Source organism: Mugil cephalus, chromosome 7 (genome assembly GCF_022458985.1).
Source record: "Mugil cephalus isolate CIBA_MC_2020 chromosome 7, CIBA_Mcephalus_1.1, whole genome shotgun sequence".
NCBI classification, from domain to species: Eukaryota; Metazoa; Chordata; class Actinopteri; order Mugiliformes; family Mugilidae; genus Mugil; species Mugil cephalus.
Window position 1 is genome coordinate 26,027,179 of NC_061776.1, and position 18,513 is coordinate 26,045,691.

General features: G+C 39.3%; 1 protein-coding gene and 1 long non-coding RNA gene across 7 annotated transcripts in view; one reads left to right on the forward strand and one right to left on the reverse strand.

The window, feature by feature from the left end:
- LOC125011320 overlaps positions 1 to 3,367 on the forward strand; it is a 34,614-nt gene extending 31,247 nt beyond the window's left edge. For all 5 annotated transcript variants that reach the window (XR_007113157.1, XR_007113156.1, XR_007113158.1 and 2 more), the window contains 3 exons: positions 26 to 110; positions 388 to 537; positions 2,562 to 3,367. This is a non-coding gene — a long non-coding RNA (uncharacterized LOC125011320). The remainder of the gene's footprint in view (positions 1 to 25; positions 111 to 387; positions 538 to 2,561) is intronic.
- On the reverse strand, positions 2,529 to 17,026 carry LOC125011317 (myosin-7-like). 2 transcript variants are annotated; one of them, XM_047590474.1, is made up of 39 exons: positions 16,686 to 17,024; positions 16,552 to 16,590; positions 16,068 to 16,280; positions 15,779 to 15,922; positions 15,505 to 15,661; positions 15,385 to 15,412; positions 14,182 to 14,287; positions 14,000 to 14,092; positions 13,850 to 13,913; positions 13,663 to 13,761; positions 13,471 to 13,574; positions 12,994 to 13,132; positions 12,785 to 12,903; positions 12,537 to 12,686; positions 12,271 to 12,441; positions 11,885 to 12,194; positions 11,652 to 11,728; positions 11,308 to 11,513; positions 11,093 to 11,216; positions 9,584 to 9,720; positions 9,235 to 9,490; positions 8,838 to 9,080; positions 8,582 to 8,758; positions 8,359 to 8,504; positions 8,165 to 8,255; positions 7,684 to 8,073; positions 7,421 to 7,547; positions 7,097 to 7,215; positions 6,810 to 7,006; positions 6,390 to 6,573; positions 5,733 to 5,898; positions 5,515 to 5,639; positions 5,119 to 5,427; positions 4,829 to 5,032; positions 4,394 to 4,690; positions 4,033 to 4,137; positions 3,731 to 3,826; positions 3,473 to 3,607; positions 2,529 to 2,650 (listed from the first exon to the last, which is right to left on the reverse strand). In XM_047590474.1, exons 3-39 carry the CDS (start codon positions 16,266 to 16,268, stop codon positions 2,630 to 2,632), a joined length of 5,817 nt encoding a protein of 1,938 aa, XP_047446430.1. In that variant the 5' UTR covers positions 16,269 to 16,280; positions 16,552 to 16,590; positions 16,686 to 17,024; the 3' UTR covers positions 2,529 to 2,629. The 2 variants fall into 2 exon arrangements, with proteins under 2 accessions (XP_047446430.1, XP_047446429.1); XM_047590473.1 differs by lacking the exon at positions 2,529 to 2,650 and adding an exon at positions 2,726 to 2,948 and having other exon boundaries at positions 16,686 to 17,026.
- Positions 17,027 to 18,513: the final 1,487 nt, after the last annotated feature.

Below are 18,513 nucleotides of genomic sequence, written 5' to 3' on the forward strand. Positions count from 1 at the left end.
TTGTTGGACTCATTCTCATTCTCAGCTGTCTAAAACCCCAGGGAAATCTTCATCTGTTCTGCGCCCCCTTTCTGGCTCTCATCCTGTTATCCTTGTATGACTCCTCTAAGGTAATTGTTTTGATGCTTTTCATGTTAATATGCTGTTTGAAACTATGCCTGCTAATTTATCCTGAATCATTTGTAAACATCACAGTCCTTTGTGTTAAGCAGTTGACACTATAGAGGCCCGTAGCACATGGATCACAGCATTAAAAGGTTGTTAAGTCTAAAGGGTTAGCTTGAAGACAAACAAAACCATGGCTTATTGGCATTAAAATACAGATAACGAAGAATAACAATATATAATGAATTATATAATTATATCAATCAAATAATCTCTCTGCAGGTATCAAAATCATTTGAAGGACAGGGCTTTTTGAGGTCAGCATTTGGTGCCAGATGAGTGTCAAACTAGCAGCCACCCTTCTCCTGACTCCTACTGACAGCAAACGAGAGCATGCTTCAGTTCCCATCTGTGCTACTGCAGAGACATGAGGTACGTAGATCCAAATCTAAACTGTTACTCTACTAATTAGATTCATGTTCAGATTTCAGCTTTTTGTGTTGTTTGTGTAGTTCATATTTCATCCTTATGTGTTTCCACACATTAAACCGTTTATTACATTTGCATGTTAGTGTTATAAGTGTCATACTGAATGTTTATGGCCAAACTATGGTTTAATTACAATTACAGTTATTATTATTACATATTCTCAATTTAATATATACATGTTATTTGGTATATATTTCTTTAGAATGGTGATTTATAACAATATGGGGATTATAGCCAAAAAAATACATGCTGTTATACGCAGTTTAAAACTAGCTATTTATAGCTAGTATTGTGTATTTTAATTACTGCTTACAGAGAATAAAATACGATCAGCTTATATTGCAAAAATAACGCTGAATTGTAAGTGTACAGTACAGTTTTTAACGCTGAAAATACTGTACATTTTACTTGCTTTCCAGCCGATTTATAACTTTCCAAAGTTTTTTCTTGTTTAACTTACTAAATTTGTAAATAAATACATCTCATATTACTGGCATATACTACTCAGCATAAACTTGTACTTTTCTTTCTTTTCCTTTTTTTTTTTTAGAATTTACTTCATAGATTTTACCTCCACACTAATGATTATAGCATAAAATGAGAAAACAAAGAGAAACTCTGAAAAGACCAGGCTGTTGATGGTTGGCACACTCCATGGTGTCAACAAATAAGCCTGTCTCATTTTAAAATAATTATCGTATCAGAATAGTGGTATAAGATTGTTTTTGATTGTCCTTATTTTGCAACTGTGGGTCAATATTTTTGACAGAATAAGATATATAGAACATACAACAATGCAACTGCAGTTTAAGTTTCCTTACATCTGAGATTTTAAATGTCATAAAATTGCAAAGTTTCCCTGTTTGAGACATTTGTCAAAACACAGCTGTCTAATAAAGTTGTTCTACATACTACAAATGTTACTGGAGTGTTGAACTTTTTACATTCATTTCCTCCTCCACACACATTCATAATAGGCAAAATTGCTCCTGAAATTACAGAAGCCCTAAGCTTTCCCATGATAACAAGTTCAACTCCTCTGTCTCGAGATCTCCAGAAATGTTATCATTATCTAGCAAACATAAAAGCACAAAACAAACGGCTCACCTTACAATAGGCCTATTACATTAGGCTGTTATTATTGTTATTACTACATTATTAGTGTTAAAGGCATCCATCAGTCAGCATTGCAGGTCACATATGACAGAACTCTCTTGATTTCGAGATAAACAACTCGAGAGCTCGAGAAAATAGAGCATGTTTTCCCAGGATAATGAGATACGTAACTTGAGATCTTGAGAAAACAGAGGAAATTAACTCTATCACCGGAAAACAGAAATAGAAATAATATGTATGCACAGTCGCTTAGGGCTTCCATATGAAACAGAACATTTTCCCCAGTGTTTATTATGGAAAAGCTGTAAGAAGGCCTGAACCTGCTACTTTTAGCTGGAAGTTTCATTTTACTTTTTTAAGATCAGAAAGGGACTCTTATGAACGGCTGCATTGCTTGTTTTTCTGTTCCCTGACAATCCAATATAAAATATTAATTAATACCACATATATCATGTCCAAGGCTTGATATGATTTCATTCAACAGATACCAAAGCATAATATATGTTTTTCATTGATCTGATTTGGTTCTCTCCACCTGATTTGAGGACTTGAAAGTTGTTTGAAGTAATTTTTATGCAGAGATGTGGAAAATTATGAGGTGTACAAATATTTTTTGGTGAAACTGTATGTGCTACTTGCCCTCACTTTGTGCCTCCGGCTGGGTCGACTGCCCAGCTGAGTGATGTGTTTCACTATAAATGAAAAGCTTGTGAATATTATACATTATTCATACATACATTATCTGTCAAACTGGTGTGCTTTCAGTGTCTGTTATTGTGGAGAATTCTGCTTGATTGAAATAAATGAGCACTCTGCGCTTGAATTTGAATGCACTTTGCTTTATTCTACAGTTACTCTGAAGACAAAGGGGACTATAGCACAGAAGATCTCAAAGGTCTTGGGTGGCCATCTGTGAGTTTCACTCCTCATCTAGCCCTTTCTGTGATGGAGAATGACAAGAAAATAGACAACGAGAGACGGATTAGAGAGAGACGACCAACAATTGTTACACAAGATTGTACAATTACAACTACAACTGAATTGTGTGGTAAATTATTAGTACTCCGGTTTTTCATGCATGATTTCTAAATGGAAATGAATTATGCTCTATTCTACCATGGATCTATTCAAATATCCTTTTAAAATGGAAATGGAGTTTCATGCCTTTTGGCACCTTGAATACTGATCCCAAGCCTGAATTCCATGGACACCATTTAGCGTTTTTCAATATATTTGTCCTGTGAAATAAAGGTTAACAAAATATAGGTGAGTATACCAACACAGCCACTACACTAACGTGCTCAGCTCCTTGCATGAGAACTTTTAATACAGCATTGGAGCTGTCTGCATTACAAACAACATAAATTACATATGGCAACAATTGTTTGACACCTCGATTTGGAACGGCATGTGCAGACACTGTTTAATGGTTTCTCCAAACATTTAGGGACGCCCACATGGCCTAGAAGATTTTTGATATTGCAGGCTACGTAATATTTCCCTCTTTAATTTTTAACAGCTATTCAACTCTAATTAATATATAATTAGCCCTGAAAATACTAGCAAAAAGTGCATTAACACTAACATCTGAAATTACTCTAAACTCAACAACTCAACCAACACATAAAAAACTCTAAATAAAACTGATTTGTTCAAAGACTTGTCTGATTTATTTACTCTAGTACAAATGAAATATTCTGTATTTAAAACGTTTGCAGTACAACTGAAGCAACTTCAACTGGATTAAACAGAACTATTTTACCTTTGAACCCACGTCGCGACTCTTGGCACGCAGCTTGTTGACCTGAGATTCAGCGATGTCAGCTCTCTCTTCAGCCTCGTCCAGCTCGTGCTGCAGTTTACGGAACTTGCCCAGATGAGTATTGGCCTGCTCTTCCTACAAGATTCAGCAGACCACAGAATTGTATATAACAAAAGTTTTTTTTTTTTTTTCAAAATAAAGAAAGAAAGAAAAGTTACTGAGCTCACAGCACAAGCTAAAGTAGTAGCAAACACTTACAGCTTCCTCAGCAGATCTCTTGTAAGCTTTGACTTTCAGCTGCAGTTTGTCAACCAGATCCTGCAGGCGTGCAATATTCTTGCGGTCCTCCTCAGTCTTTATAAATCAAGTGAGTAAGACAGACAACAAAGAGCATTCTCTTCAGTAAGCATCTTGATTTTGCCAAAAGAAATATAGTAATTGTGTATAGTAAAGTGAATACATTGAAAATGTTCAAAATAACAGGGTAAGAGGGCACATACGGAAGTTGAAAAACACATGTTTCTATAGTACTGTAAATGCTATATGGGAACAAAAGTCACCTGGTATGTGAGCTCCTTAATGCGCCTCTCATATTTACGGACGCCCTTCACTGCATCACTGCTTTTCCTCTGCTCCATCTCCACTTCATTCTCAAGCTCCCTCACCTGGCAAACATCAGAAAACCATTTACTGTGACTGATCCACAGGGAGCTGAGCTCAAAGCTGCATTAATCAATTCATTTAAACATTTTGTGAAAAAATTATGTATAATGTAAAAGGCTACACATAGTGATCACCAGCAGACAAAAGTAAAAAGCTATCAACTGTCTGGTGAAGAAGGTATCAGACCAGGTCTGTCACCTTGTTTTGGAATACATCTGGTAGTTATTCGAATATGTCACATATAGTTGTAACTCTTACCCTGGCCTCGAGCTTCTGGACCTGCTTCTTGCCACCCTTCATGGCGATCTGTTCAGCTTCATCCAGACGGTGCTGCAGGTCCTTGATGGTTTGCTCCATGTTCTTCTTCATGCGCTCCAGGTGAGCACTGGTGTCCTGCTCTTTCTTCAGCTCCTCTGCCATCATGGCAGCATCAGTAATGGCCTTCTTGGCCTTCTCCTCAGCGTTTCTGCACTCCTGCACTGCCTCCTCCACTTCAGTCTGAAGCTGGGAGGCGTCAACCTCAAGTTTCTTCTTCTGGTTTATAAGCCCAGTGTTCTGCATGTGAGATGTGAAATTTTGGAAACTGAGAAAAGGTATGCCACTGCACAGTGGAAGGAGAGTAATTGTTTTGAGATATTTGCATTCAAATCCTACAGTAGTCTGCGTGGGTTGTAGTAAAACATGAGGCTGTACCTGTGAGTGCAGTAGCTGCACCCTCTCACTAACATCCAGCAGCTCTTGCTCAGCAAGTTTACGACCTCTCTCAGTTTGTTCCAGAGCAGCCCTGAGCTCCTCCAGTTCAGCCTGAAGCAGGTTGTTACGTCTCTCAACAATGGCAATGTTCTCTTTAAGATCATCATTGGCACGGACAGATTCATCCAGCTGAATTTGGCAATCCTTAATGGGATGACATCACTCACATTAATGTTTGTAATCACTCTGAACCATGTTTAAGAAAAGAATCTGTTCTTTTTCTGCTTTACCTTAAGATGTGCATGAACAGATTTAAGCTGTTTCTGGGCCTCAGCTGCCTGCCTGTTGGCCTGGCTCAGCTGGATCTCCATCTCATTGAGGTCTCCCTCCATTTTCTTCTTCAGACGCAGGGCCTCATTCCTGCTGCGACACTCAGCTTCAAGAGAACTCTGCAGGGTGTCAATCGTTCTCTGCAAGTTCCTCTTACACTGCTCCATCTCTTCATCTTTCTCTGCCAGTTTGCGTTCAATTTCAGCTTTGATTTGATTGAACTCAAGCTGGGCTCTCAAGATCTTGCCCTCCTCATGCTCTAGAGAGGCCTGGTGGAGAAGAGGCCACAGCATTATATGTATATAATTTGTTTTGTTTTACTACAAAATGTTTTAATCACCAACAAGGCTCTGTACCTCAGCTTCCTCAAGAGCAGACTGGATCTCACTCTTCTCCTGATCCAGTTGTTTTCTCAGTTTTTCCAGTTCATGGATACTCTTTCCACTCTCACCAAGTTGCTCTGTGAGGTCAGAAATCTCCTCTGGGGGGGTCAAGTAGTGAGATAAAAATACGATTACAATTTAATCCGTAAAGTTTGTCTAACGTGTGCACAGTCCCTGATAATAGCTTTTACCCTGCAAGTTCTTGTTCTCTCTCTTCATGGTCTCCAGATGGTCCAGAGATTCTTCATAGGAGTTTTTCAGTTTGAAGAGTTCAGTGCTCAGAGACCTGGCCTCCTTCTGAGAACTCTCCAGCTCACACTGAGACTCCTCATACTTCTGCTTCCACTCAGAAAGGACCTGCAGTGGGAAAAGGTCAGGATTAATTGCATATGTGACAAATGGATGGATGAATAACTACGTGCTCAAAGAGTTCACCTTGCAGAAGATATTTCTCCAACATCATTACAACATCATTATTCTTAAAATGGTAATACAAGATGGAGATTGATTAGATTCTAAAACAAAGGCAACTGAGTTTCTTGAATATCTTTCACCTATTATCCAGGGTTCTTCAGTTATGTTTTTTAGGTAAGAGATATTAAGGGGTCTTTAAAAGATTCACGGTAGTTCAATTGCTTTTATTTTAACTTTTGGAGCGTCTGTGTGTAGGTGTCTGAATTTTCACAGACATACGGTGGTGAACATATAAACTTCTCAGTAACTCTAATCGTACTTATTTTTAATTGAAGAAAGTAATTATTCCCACACAGACGCTCTATGTGCATCATGTACAGAGTTTTAACACTGTAACACAGTGGATGGTGAACAAATACTACAAAGCACTTCACCTTGTCAAAGTTTCTTTGCTTCTTGTCCAGAGCAGCAGCAGCAGCATTAGACCTCTCCACATCCACCATGAGATCTTCAATCTCATTCTGCAGTCTATGTTTGGTCTTCTCCAGAGAGGAACATTTAGCATTCACTGCTTCAACAGCCTCCTCAGCCTCCTGCAGACGCTGAGCCAGCTTTTTCCTTAAGGAATCAGCACAAGAATTCATATTGTTTAATGGTCCTGCAGCTGCTGAACAACACCACTACAGCAAACTCGACCATTATGACTGGCTGCTCAGTCATCTAACAGACAAACTTTTTGTTCGTCTTACATTTTAGTAGGAACATAACACAAACAAAAAGCTGATCTGTTAGACGAAGTGAATGTATAGTTGTTACAGAGTAAATCAAAACTTTGAATTATCAGACTATCTTACTTGGCTTCTTCCAGTTCCTCAGTCCTCTGGATGGCATCAGTTTCGTACTTTGTTCTCCACTGAGCCACCTCAGAGTTGGCCTTGGACATGCTGCGCTGCAGTTCAGCCTTGGCCTCCTGCTCCTCCTCATACTGCTCTCTGAGCAGGTCACAGTCGTGACGAGAAGACTGCACTGCATGGGCCAGGGCACTCTTTGCCTTTTAAAACAACAACATTATATGAATGAGTGACATGTTTGCAGAAAAGACTTGTTCTTGTTCTGCCAGTAGATAATAATAATTTTTCACCTTGGTCTCCTCTTCCAGTTGTCTCTTCAGGTCTTCAAGTTGTTGAGTGTAGGAGGTTTTTCCTCTTGTCAGTTGAGACACGAGGGAGTCCTTCTCCTCCAGCTGCCTTGACAGCTCCCCTAGTATTTTGGTAAATGGAGAATGTTGATGTTATCATCCAACAAATGATCAAAAAGACAACTTTTATGAAGTTTGTTACCAGTAACACTGATTTGCCTTTAATTTTTCTGAAAGTTTCAAACTATTTCATACATTGAAATCATTAGCTATAGTATCTTATAATTCAACTAGATATCAGCTAAGGTGATAAAGCAAAGCATATACCATTTTCTGTTTGTAGTTTTGCTTTCTGCATGTTGAAGTCATTGATGCAGCGTTGAGCCTCTTCAAACTTGGTCTTGTATTCATTCATTTGATCTTCCATAGACCGGCATGTTTTCTCTAGATTAGTCTAAGTTGTAAAAAAAGAAAAAAGAAAATTGCATAAAAATAAAAAAATGCTACATACGTGTACTGTACTACAAGTACTGACATATCTGTGCTACAGGTTGCCTACAAGAAATACAGAGAAAATCAGTTTAGCCAACCTTTGTCTTCACAATATGTTCCATGTTGGAGACCACATCATCCAGTTCCAGTCTGAGCTCACTCTTCTCCTTCTCCAGTTTCTGCTTGACTCTCTGCAGGTTGTCAATCTGCTCTCCCAGGTCAGCAACGCTGTCAGCTTGTTTCTTCCTGAGTGTGGCGGCGGTGGCTTCATGATGCAGAGTGGCCTCTTCAAGGTCTCTGCGGAGTTTCTGGAACTCAGCCTCCCTCTTCTTGTTCATCTCAATCTGGGCAGCTGTTGCTCCTCCAGCCTCTTCCAACCTCTCACTGATCTCCTCCAACTCTCTGGCCAAATCTGCCCTTTGCTTCTCCACCTTGGCTCGAGCAGCTCGCTCTGCTTCAAGCTCTTCCTCCAGCTCCTCAATGCGGGCCTGTTACAGCACAATTTTTGTTATTACTATAATAACTTACTATGGAGAATTTAACTAATTTTGTTATCACTAAATAGGAGTAATTCTTTACCTGCAGCTCTTTCAATTTCTTTTGAAGCTGAATAGCAATGGCCTGCTCATCCTCTATTTTACTATTAAGCTGACTTAGTTCAAAGTCTTTCCTGTGGTGAAATGTATGAGTTAGAATTCACAGATACCTCCAATACCTGTATCTGCAGAACGTTTCATTGTAACAGATCCATTGTTATATAATAATGTGCTTACTTTTTCAGATGTTCTTCAAGTTGTTGCTTGTCATTCTCCACATCCATTAAACTCTCCTGGGTCAATTTCAGATCTCCCTCCAGCTTCCTCTTTGCTCTCTCAAGGTCCATCCTAATCTTTTTCTCTTGTTCCAGAGAACCTTCAAGCTGGAGATTATTACAAGAAATTAAACAGCATAGAAAGAGTAGTGGATAACCTTTCTAAACATTAATGATGTATTTACATCGTCCACTTGCTGCTCCAGCTTAGTCTTGGCCTTGGTCAGAGTGTTGACTTTGTCTTCTTCACTCTGCAGGTCATCCAGTGTTTGCTGATGAGCTTCCTGTAAGGCTTTCTTTTCCTTGGTCAGCTTGGCGATGATTTCGTCCAGTGCAGCCATCTCTTCAACCAGGTTCTTTACCTGTGACAAAAGTAACAAGTATTAAAATTGCCGCTTGTTAGAGAATGACAGAAATGAGATGAGTGAATATTTGTCATACCTTGTTCTCAGTGGCATGCTTCTCTTTTTCCACTTTGGCCAGGGTTAACTCTAAGTCATCTATGTCTTTCTTTAACTCAGAGCACTCATCCTCCAGCTTCCTCTTCTTAGCAGTCAGTTCAGCATTCATCTCCTCCTCATCCTCCAACCTTTCTGTCAGCTCTTTGGCTTTAGCTTCCATTTGAATTTTATGTTTGATCAGCCCCTCACATCTTTCTTCTGCGTCTGCAAGATTATCTTGCTCCTAAATGGTCATGTGTTTACAACATTGTTAGAATAATTTACAGTCTAAACAGATATAGCATTTTATTCTCCTTATGGAATTTACGGCATGGGGAAAATTAATATTATTATTATTTTTTACATCGATACACAAGCAGTGCTATCACTAGACTTACTGCTTGAACTTGGAGCTGCAGGTCGTTCTTTTCTTGGAGAAGAGAGACCATTTTCTCCTCTAGTTCCTTTCTGCGAGCTTCAGATTTTGCATAAGCCTCTTTGAGTTTCAGGAATTCTTCCTTCATGTTGGCCATCTCCTTCTCTGCTTCAGCAGATCTCAGCAAAGGTTTGATCTTGAAGAAGAGCTTCATCCATGGCCAATTCTTGACTCCCATGAAGGCTCGGATGTTCCACTGGATCACAAGTAGTGCATCCCTGTGGACAATCAGCCACACTTATTACTACCCATCTCATTACTATAAATTATCGTTTTTTCCATTCTGTTATTTTAAGACAGAATTTTCCTACCTCCTTTCAACAATCTTTTGGAATTCCATTCTTGCTAGCAGACCTCTAGACCTAGCCTGGATTCCAGTAATGATGAGTGACAAACGGTCATCCCTCATCTCCTCCAGTTGGCCAAGAAGGCCAGCTTTGAAAAACACCTTTTAGAGAGATGTATCCACATGTTAAAATCTATCAGGTGTTAAAACTCTAAACATTTTAGGACACCGTAGTTTAAAAAAGACTAATGATGTTGTTTATCCTACGAATATGAAGTTGAAATCCTGAAGCCAATCAGCAAGATTGAAATGAATGCCTTTTTTTCATGTATAACCACCTAAGACTAAGAATCATTGTGTAGAATGAGCCCTAAATATATGTAGTGTACAAGTCTTCCTGCTCTGACTGGATATTGCATTGTCATTGTTCTATCCACAATGGACGAATCAGAGGCTGGCTTTGTATGATGTCTATATGGTCACGGATTTTGCATTTATAGCAGCCGCTCCATCAAGCTTGGAAAGCTTGGTGGGGGGAAGCATTAATTGGTAGCCGTGTCCAACCTCATCACTATCCCAGTATACTACACACTGGACTTTTTAGAATTTGCAACCACTCACTCACCCGAATAGTCAATCTCGTTCGGGGATTTTGTTATTCAGCAAAAATAATGTGTTACTTGTAACACACGTTGGTTCTGTATATGAACTAGTCAACTTTACTGCTGTGCCATGACGCAATAAGCAGGAAGTCGAATAGTCTCCGATCACGTGACAATAATAATACTGACACCTCGGAGAAGAAAGGTGAGGAGCCCAGTCAGCAAACAAATAGCGGTTCATCAAGTGTGTGTAAATACTTCACTAAAGATGAAGCCTATTCTACCGTGACATGCAGAGTATGTAAGTCAGTCCTGAAATACAACAAATGTAGTAGACTAGTCTACTGCAATGCACACTCATCTCAAAAGGCATCCGCTAATGCTAACAGAGGAACGGTCTAAATCCTCTCAACGACCGTCAATTAACAACAGTAAATAAGTCAATTAGTCATGTGGTAACAGATAGAGCATATCAGCTATTTGTTCGTGAAATATATTAGAGCTTTGGCTGTTTTTTTTTTTTCTTAGAACAAGTAAAATACTTGTTAAATGCTACTGATGGTGCCGATTTATAGACTAACCATATCTGCATGGCGCCGTATTGATAAGCTCATGTGCATATGTTCAGTTCTGTTGTGTTTTGTTAGTTGACATCGTCACTGTCGTTATAGAGTGTGTTTTTTGTCCTTGATGTCAGTGAATGCATTATGTGATGACAGAAGTTGTGGCCGCAAACTCGTGCGAAAACTCGATGTGAAAGGGGCTTTATTTGGTTTCATTTTTGCAAAGCAGGTGTGTTTTTACGTGTGATATTATCGGCTAGGCAACCTTGACTCGATTTTGTTTCAGCTGTTCATCTCCTAATATGATGTGTATAAATGTTAAAATGCAGCAGATACTTTGTCCGCCGGGCTTCTCATTTTATTAATTACCTTAGTGTGGCCAAACTTGTATTGACTATGATCAATGTCCAGAGACCCAAGAAGTTTCTCAGCTCCCTTCTTGCTATCAATAAATTGGCCGTCAGGGATGGCTGCAGGATTCAGGATGCGATATCTGGAGAATAACAAAGTCGCATTTTCTAGGAGCAGGTACTATATTTTGTTTGGAATCATCATCATAGCATGTGAGCTAACTGAGATAATACCTTTGTTTGAAATCTCCATATAGGATCCTGTTGGGGAAGCCCTTCCTGCAGATCCTGATTCCTTCCAGTACACCGTTACAGCGCAGCTGGTGCATCACCAGAGGGTTCTCCATGGCCCCAGGAGTCTTGGTCTCATTGGGGATGATGCAGCGTACAAAGTGAGGGTGAGTGGACCTCAAGTTGGTCATCAGCTTGTTCAGGTTCTCCTATGAAGGAAATGAAATCATGTGTTCAGAGTCAGTTATGACTGACATTTTGACACATCTTATTATTATTATAAAATGGCAAGTCATTGCATTCCACATAGAAAATCAATTCACACATATTTATTTGTCTTTACTAACCCTGTGCAAAGCAGACACTGTTTGGAAAGATGAGCCCTTCTTCTTGCTCCCTCCTCCTTTGCCACCTTTGCCATCAGCTAATAAAGCAATGCACAAGCCATTAGATTATATTAACATGATTAAATGAATTGATTTTAATATTATCATATGTTAAAAATGTAACTTAATTACATTAAAAAAGACTTCTGGATATTTCTTTAGAGGCTAAAACTATAAATTCTATGCATTCTTACCTGACTCAGCTCCAGCATAATTTGCAAAGAGGAAAGACAACAACTTGAGATTAGACTTCTGGTAGAGTCCAACAACAGTCTCATTCAGAGGATCCTTGTTCTTCACCAGCCAGTTGTTGATATTATAATCAACAGTTCCAGCATAGTGAGCCAGGCCAAAGTGAGCCTCTGGTTTCCCCTTGATCACTCTGGGCTTCTGGAAGTTATTGGATTTGCCAAGATGGTTGTCGTAGAGTTTAGCTTTAAAGGTGGCATCAGAGGCCTTGGGGAACATGCACTCCTCTTCAAGGATGGACATGATACCCATGGGCTGAGGGACAATATAAGTTAATTAAATCCCAGACTATATTTGTGTTCATTGTGATTTAACATGTCCAGCATCTCACCTTTTCAATGAGGTCAATACAGGCCTGCAGGTCCATACCAAAGTCAATGAATGTCCATTCAATGCCCTCTTTCTTGTACTCTTCCTGCTCCAGCACAAACATGTGGTGGTTGAAAAACTGTTGCAGTTTCTCATTGGTGAAGTTGATGCAGAGTTGCTCAAAAGAATTGAACTAGAAATGACAAAAGTATAGTTATTTTAATATGCATGTCTTTACTGCATGAATTAAAATAATATGTTCATTTAATATACACAGAAATTGCTCACATCAAAGATCTCAAACCCAGCAATGTCCAGCACACCAATGAAGTACTGGCGGGCCTGCTTGGTATCCAGGGACTGATTTATCCTCACCACCATCCACAGGAACATCTTCTCATACACTGACTTAGACAGTGCACCAATAGCATAGTACACCTAAAACAGGAAACCTCAACTTAAGAGTTACAGTAAAGAGTCCTTTTTCCTCTCAGTGTCTATAAAACGGGGGTTCATCTGTTAAGTAGTTTACTTACCTGCTGTACATTCTGTCCCTTGGTGACCCACTCATTCCCCACTTTGACTCTTGGGTGACAGAGACCTTTGATGAGGTCAGCAGAGTTCAGGCCCATCAGATAAGCCACTTTGTCAGCATCTATAAAAAGACATGTAAATGTCAAATGAGCGTCACACAGCTGAATAAAGGTTCCTTGTCCTGATTGTCAAGTTTCAGAGTTTCCCCTACCTTCAGTTCCATCAGCTTCTGCCTGCTCTTCTCGTTGCTTCTGCTTGAACTTCATGTTACCGTAGTGCATGATGGCACCAGTCAACTTGTAAATGCCGTTCTTCTCTTCTTGAGTGAAGCCCAGCACATCAAAGGCATCCTGAATGAGAAGAGGAACTTTTCTATTATGCATATTTTGTTGACTTGTACGGGAGATGTAGAGAACAGAATACAAAGTATATTCTTTGATGCAATTTTTGATGTCTGACATCAGATGTCTAATCCAGACTGTTCAAATCATTTTTGCATTTTTGTTCACATGTAGTGGCACAGTGACACTGGCTTACAGCTTTCATAATCTCTTATTTAAGTAGAACTGATATCACATATGAAGAACTACCATATAGATAGATAGATAGATAGATAGATAGATAGATAGATAGATAGATAGATAGATAGATAGATAGATAGATAGATAGATAGATAGTGTTTTCTTACGTCAGTAGCCATCAGCTCTTCAGAGTCATTGATTGAGGCTACGGTTGTCTCTCCTTGGGAGATGAAGGCGTAGTCATAGGGGTTTGCTGTGATGAGCAGCATCTCTGAAAAGCAGAAACGAAATGTTGTTAGGTGTTGCATTCTAGTGACATAATTATTGTTGCTGGTCCATAGATCACAGGCTTTCATTACCCAGCAGCTCAGGTTTCCTCTGAGACAAAATTTGATAGAAGATGTGGTAATCTCTTTCAGCCTTTAGCTGAAAAGTCACACGGGACTTTTCCAGCAGATCTATAAAGAAATAAGTATTATGTTGGTGGGAAGGTGGTTGTAAACATGAGAATCAGCTAGAAGAAAGCAGACAGAAGGGACAGCTTACATGTCTCAATATCAGCTGAGGCCAGTTTTCCACTGGCTGCAAAGTGAATTCTGATGAACTTGCCCTAAAGTAGAGATGGAAATGTAAAAAACACCATTAAAAGAGAATATATGCAATATATGAGTCCTTTCTTTACAGAGAGAAACTTACAAATCTGGAAGAATTGTCATTCCTGATGGTTTTGGCATTACCAAAGGCCTCCAAAGCTGGGTTAGCCTGGATGATTTGATCCTCCAGAGTACCCTGAAATCATAGAATAAGGCACTTATTCAAATTGGTAAAACATGAAAAAAAGTATATACTGTTCATAAAAAGTTGTAATTCTTTATAACCTTTTTCTCAGAACCTGCATCCTTTTTCCCTCCCGCAGCTGCGATGCTGGCAAAGTATTGGATGACTCTCTTGGTGTTGACAGTTTTCCCAGCACCAGATTCTCCACTGAATGCAGAAATGGATTTGTTAAATACAAATAGGAAGCATATGAGATATGTAAGTAGTCACAATTTTGATTAATCTACAAACATGTTATTAGGGATGTAACGATTACCAGTTTCATGATAAACGGCGGTAAAATTCCTGACAGTTAGTGTTACCTTTCAAATTATTATTATCACTAAAAGAGTCATTCACTGTGATATGGTTCCTTTCTGGAGAGGTTAGCTGCACTCACTCCTTCAGATGCTGTGTTTGTTTCTGTTGTGTAGGAACGCTGCCACTTAATTATGCATGTTTGCTCTGTTTCCGCTCCAGCAGTAGCTCTGCTCCGCTTCAAATATGAATATAAATTTTCGAATATGCTTTGAATGGGGATTTTTAAAATATGCAATAAACAAACAGGAAGTCCGACACAGATCCGTTAAATTTTGAGAAGAAAATGTTCCGATCCTAAAGTTTTGTTTTTACAGTAGTAAGTGTGTGTGTGCCTCAGTGAGATAATAATAATAATAGTAATAACATTATATTAACATTATGCTTTCCATTATTTACAGAGATGGCGTGCAGCAGGTAAACCCAGTGATGATATAGCTACATTTCGAGCACATTTCAACAATACTGTGATAAAAATGTTAACCGTGGTAATTTTGGTCTCAGTTATCGTGATATGAAATTTTCATATCTTTACATCTCTACGTGTAATTTGCATTTGCAAATTTGAAAGTGAGACACATTTGCAGCAAAATATGGCTAATTCACTTACTGTTACCATTATTATCCGCAATCACTGTAAGAAACTCTGCTAACACTACTTTGTTTGCTTGTAGTTAATTACAGTAGTGGCAGTAGCATGTTTTAAAACTGCAGAATATAAACTTACAGTTACAGACTTTTTTCCTAATAAATTCCAGGTTTATATCTCACGTCCATACTCAATGTTCCAGTTTTGTATGAAGGTCATATATTCATTAACAACATAGTACTTAGTTTAAAATAATTGCAAAGCTTTTTCAAAGATTAACTAGAGCATATCAGTGAAAAATGTATGTCACTAAAAAACTATATAATTACAAGATAAGACAAAGTAAACCAAAACTTACGTGATGAGAATTGATTGATTTTCTCTGTCTGTAAAAGAACAAGAGGGATCACTTAAATAATCCTCTAGGTTTTTGCTTTACTTTGTTGTGACTGTGCTGGAGTAACTGGAGGTATATTACCAGTCAGCATGTACTGGTAGGCGTTGTCAGAGATGGAGAAGATGTGAGGAGGAGCTTCAGTCCTCTTCTTTCCTCTGTAGGCAACAACCACCTCTTGGTTGTAGACTGGCAGCCACTTGTAGGGGTTGACAGTCACACAGAACAGCCCAGAGTAGGTCTAAAAGGATGGGAAACAGAGAGAGACTAGACTTTTCAACTGTTTCTGTGAAAACATGGCTCTAATATGGCATTTTAGAATGGGTGTGAGTGCTATGTTTTAAATGTTTCAACTCACATAAATCATCCATGCTGCGTAACGCTCTTTGAGGTTAAACAGCACAGCTGGTTCATGGAGGAAGGTGAACATGGCCATGTCTTCAATTTTATCAAACTTTGGTGGATTCTGAGGGTGTACATCACACTCCTTCACTGTCACGGTCTGAAAAGGGAAACAGTTGGCATTAGTACACAGGGTGATCGTGCCTCAGGATGATCGTGCCTCTGGACAAATGAGTCTGAATGATCTGGGTCTTAGTTAAGAAACCAGCCTCATCCAGAGCAGCTGTTCCATTTTACTCACTGACCTTCCCTTTCTCAGTCTGAGCAGTGACTTTGTCTCCCTCACGGCTGACGACGGAAGCCTTCACAAACTCCTCATCAGTGTCAGGAACGAAGCACTCCTTCTTCATGTCAAATGCACGAGTCTGGGCCTCCAGACGCTCCTTGTCTGACTTCCTCAGGTAAGGGGCAGCTGCCCCAAACTCTTTCATGGCAGCATCACCCATTTTTTACCTTGTCTACAAAAAGTAAAATAAATCACAGTTAAACCATATTATCGGTTTAACTGATGACTAAAGCAAATGCATGTGAGCCTTTTAGCTCTTTTCTAGTTTATCATACATTAGCAGATACTGTATATTTGTTTTTAGTAGCAGGGTATTGAGTGTAGAGTAACAGGAAATATCCAGGGATAATGTAGTATGTGCTCTCTGAGCCCCTAGGATACTGTAAGTTCCCCATAATTCATTTTTTAATGCATACACATTTTCATTTTTGAGATGTTCTTACCTTACCACTCTGTGCTGAGAAGACTGAGGTGTAATGGTCCTGAGGAAAGAAATAATCAGCGCTAATGAGACCAGTCTGAAATTTGCCCTAATACAAATGAGGCTTAAGTTTGTATGGTAGTATCCTCACCTTACCTTGAGATAGAATGGCGACCTGTTGGGGTTTCACCATGAGTTCTCTTTATAAATGAAGCCCTTCTACCAAATATGGAGGAGCGTTTCAGGTCCCAGGAATGTTATTGTGTTGGAGTTGGGTTGGGGGTATATTGAAGGGAGGGGTTAATGAGTGGTGGACAGCAATATAGAAATCAGCGGGTTAGGGTCTTATCAGTGATGGGGTCCCTTGACAATGCCATATTAGGAGCTCCATGCAGTGAAGTGATTAATCATAGGTATCCTCAAGCAGCCAGGGGACCATGGTGCAGTCTATAAATAGACATAGGGAGAAATTCCTCTCTAAGCATCCCTGAAGTGTGCTTCTGTTATAGGAACAATACATGTTGTGCTGGACAGAAGCATCCTCACTGGATGATACTCATCAAAAACTATTTAAATGTAAAAACGTTTTGTAGGAATTAAAGTATTAATACTGTAATGTGCTCTTTACTAAAGTGGTTATTGGTGCATCTTTCATTCTTTCTATCAGGCAAGTCACTGTAATGTGTTATGAAAGCAAATAACATAACAGTGTAACAGCTGTTAATTAACATGCAATAATATGATAGTGTTAAAATATATGTTTAGTTTTTTATAATTGCTAAAATTATTTGGAAGATCATGTCATTATATTCTAATTTAATACTTGTTTGAGTGCAACAGTTAAAATATGAATAATAATAATAAACTACAGATTAAATAAAAATATGTAGCCATGATTAATCCATCTCAGAACAGCAGCAGAATCACATCCTTTTTTCGTATTTTGCCACAGGGTCAAGAATTCCATCTATGTATTGTCTAAACACAAAGGAAGATGTACTGAATATCTGGGGGCATATTTAAAAAAATATGCTATGCATGGGTCTCAATTACTCTCAGGGATTAAGTGTAGTCTCAGAGAGGCTTAAGTAACACATTGTGTTCAGTAATCACAGAATGGACAGGGGGTCCGTCTAAATAAAGAACAATAGTCCGTGAGATTAACCAGGCGGCAAGAGCGAGGCAACACAGGCAAAGTCTGCCATAGATGACATGCCCAAGATCCACTGAAATGCAGCTGTGATGACACACAGTAGAGGGCTGTGTCAGTATGACATGCTCCAAGGTCACTGTGGAAGCCTTTACCCATTATCAGGTGACAGCTAGAGAAAAGTGCTCAGTTGCAGTCCTGTGGACATGGCATTGTGGCTTTGGGGACGAAGATAACTGTGTGAAATTCCTGATGAGAACCCAGCTCTGAGGAGTCTGGTCTTGCCTGCTTCTGGGATGAACTGTGACAGATGATGGCCTCACACTGGGCTTTGTTTCACATAAATACACAAAGAGTGACAGGTTTATGACACACCCAATCACATTTCAGTGTTCTGTTTATATTCCTCCCCCTTGAGTTTGAAGCTTAGCTGACCACAGTTTTATTGCTGGATCAGCTTTTAGTCATAATTCTGTTTCCATCCCCAAACGATACACCCACTTTACAGTGCTTTTCATTCACACTCACATATAAATACAGCTGACCTGATTCTCTATTTAATTCCATTCAGTAACTCTGAACCTATACATACAGTATGTACAGCAACTATGCTGCAGAGCTTAGCACCACCACGGACCCTTCATAGGTTAAGAGACAGAAAGAGGGTCAACAGCTGCTGACAAGTGAGAGATTATTTCCATTCTGAAAACCTCCCCGGCCCTGTTACTGACAGGTGGCGTCAGAGTGCTAAATGCAAGTGAGAGATTCCATGCCTGTTCTGAAGAGCAAGTGAAGATAACGTTGACCTTATAGGTCAAACACCCCCTTATTAAA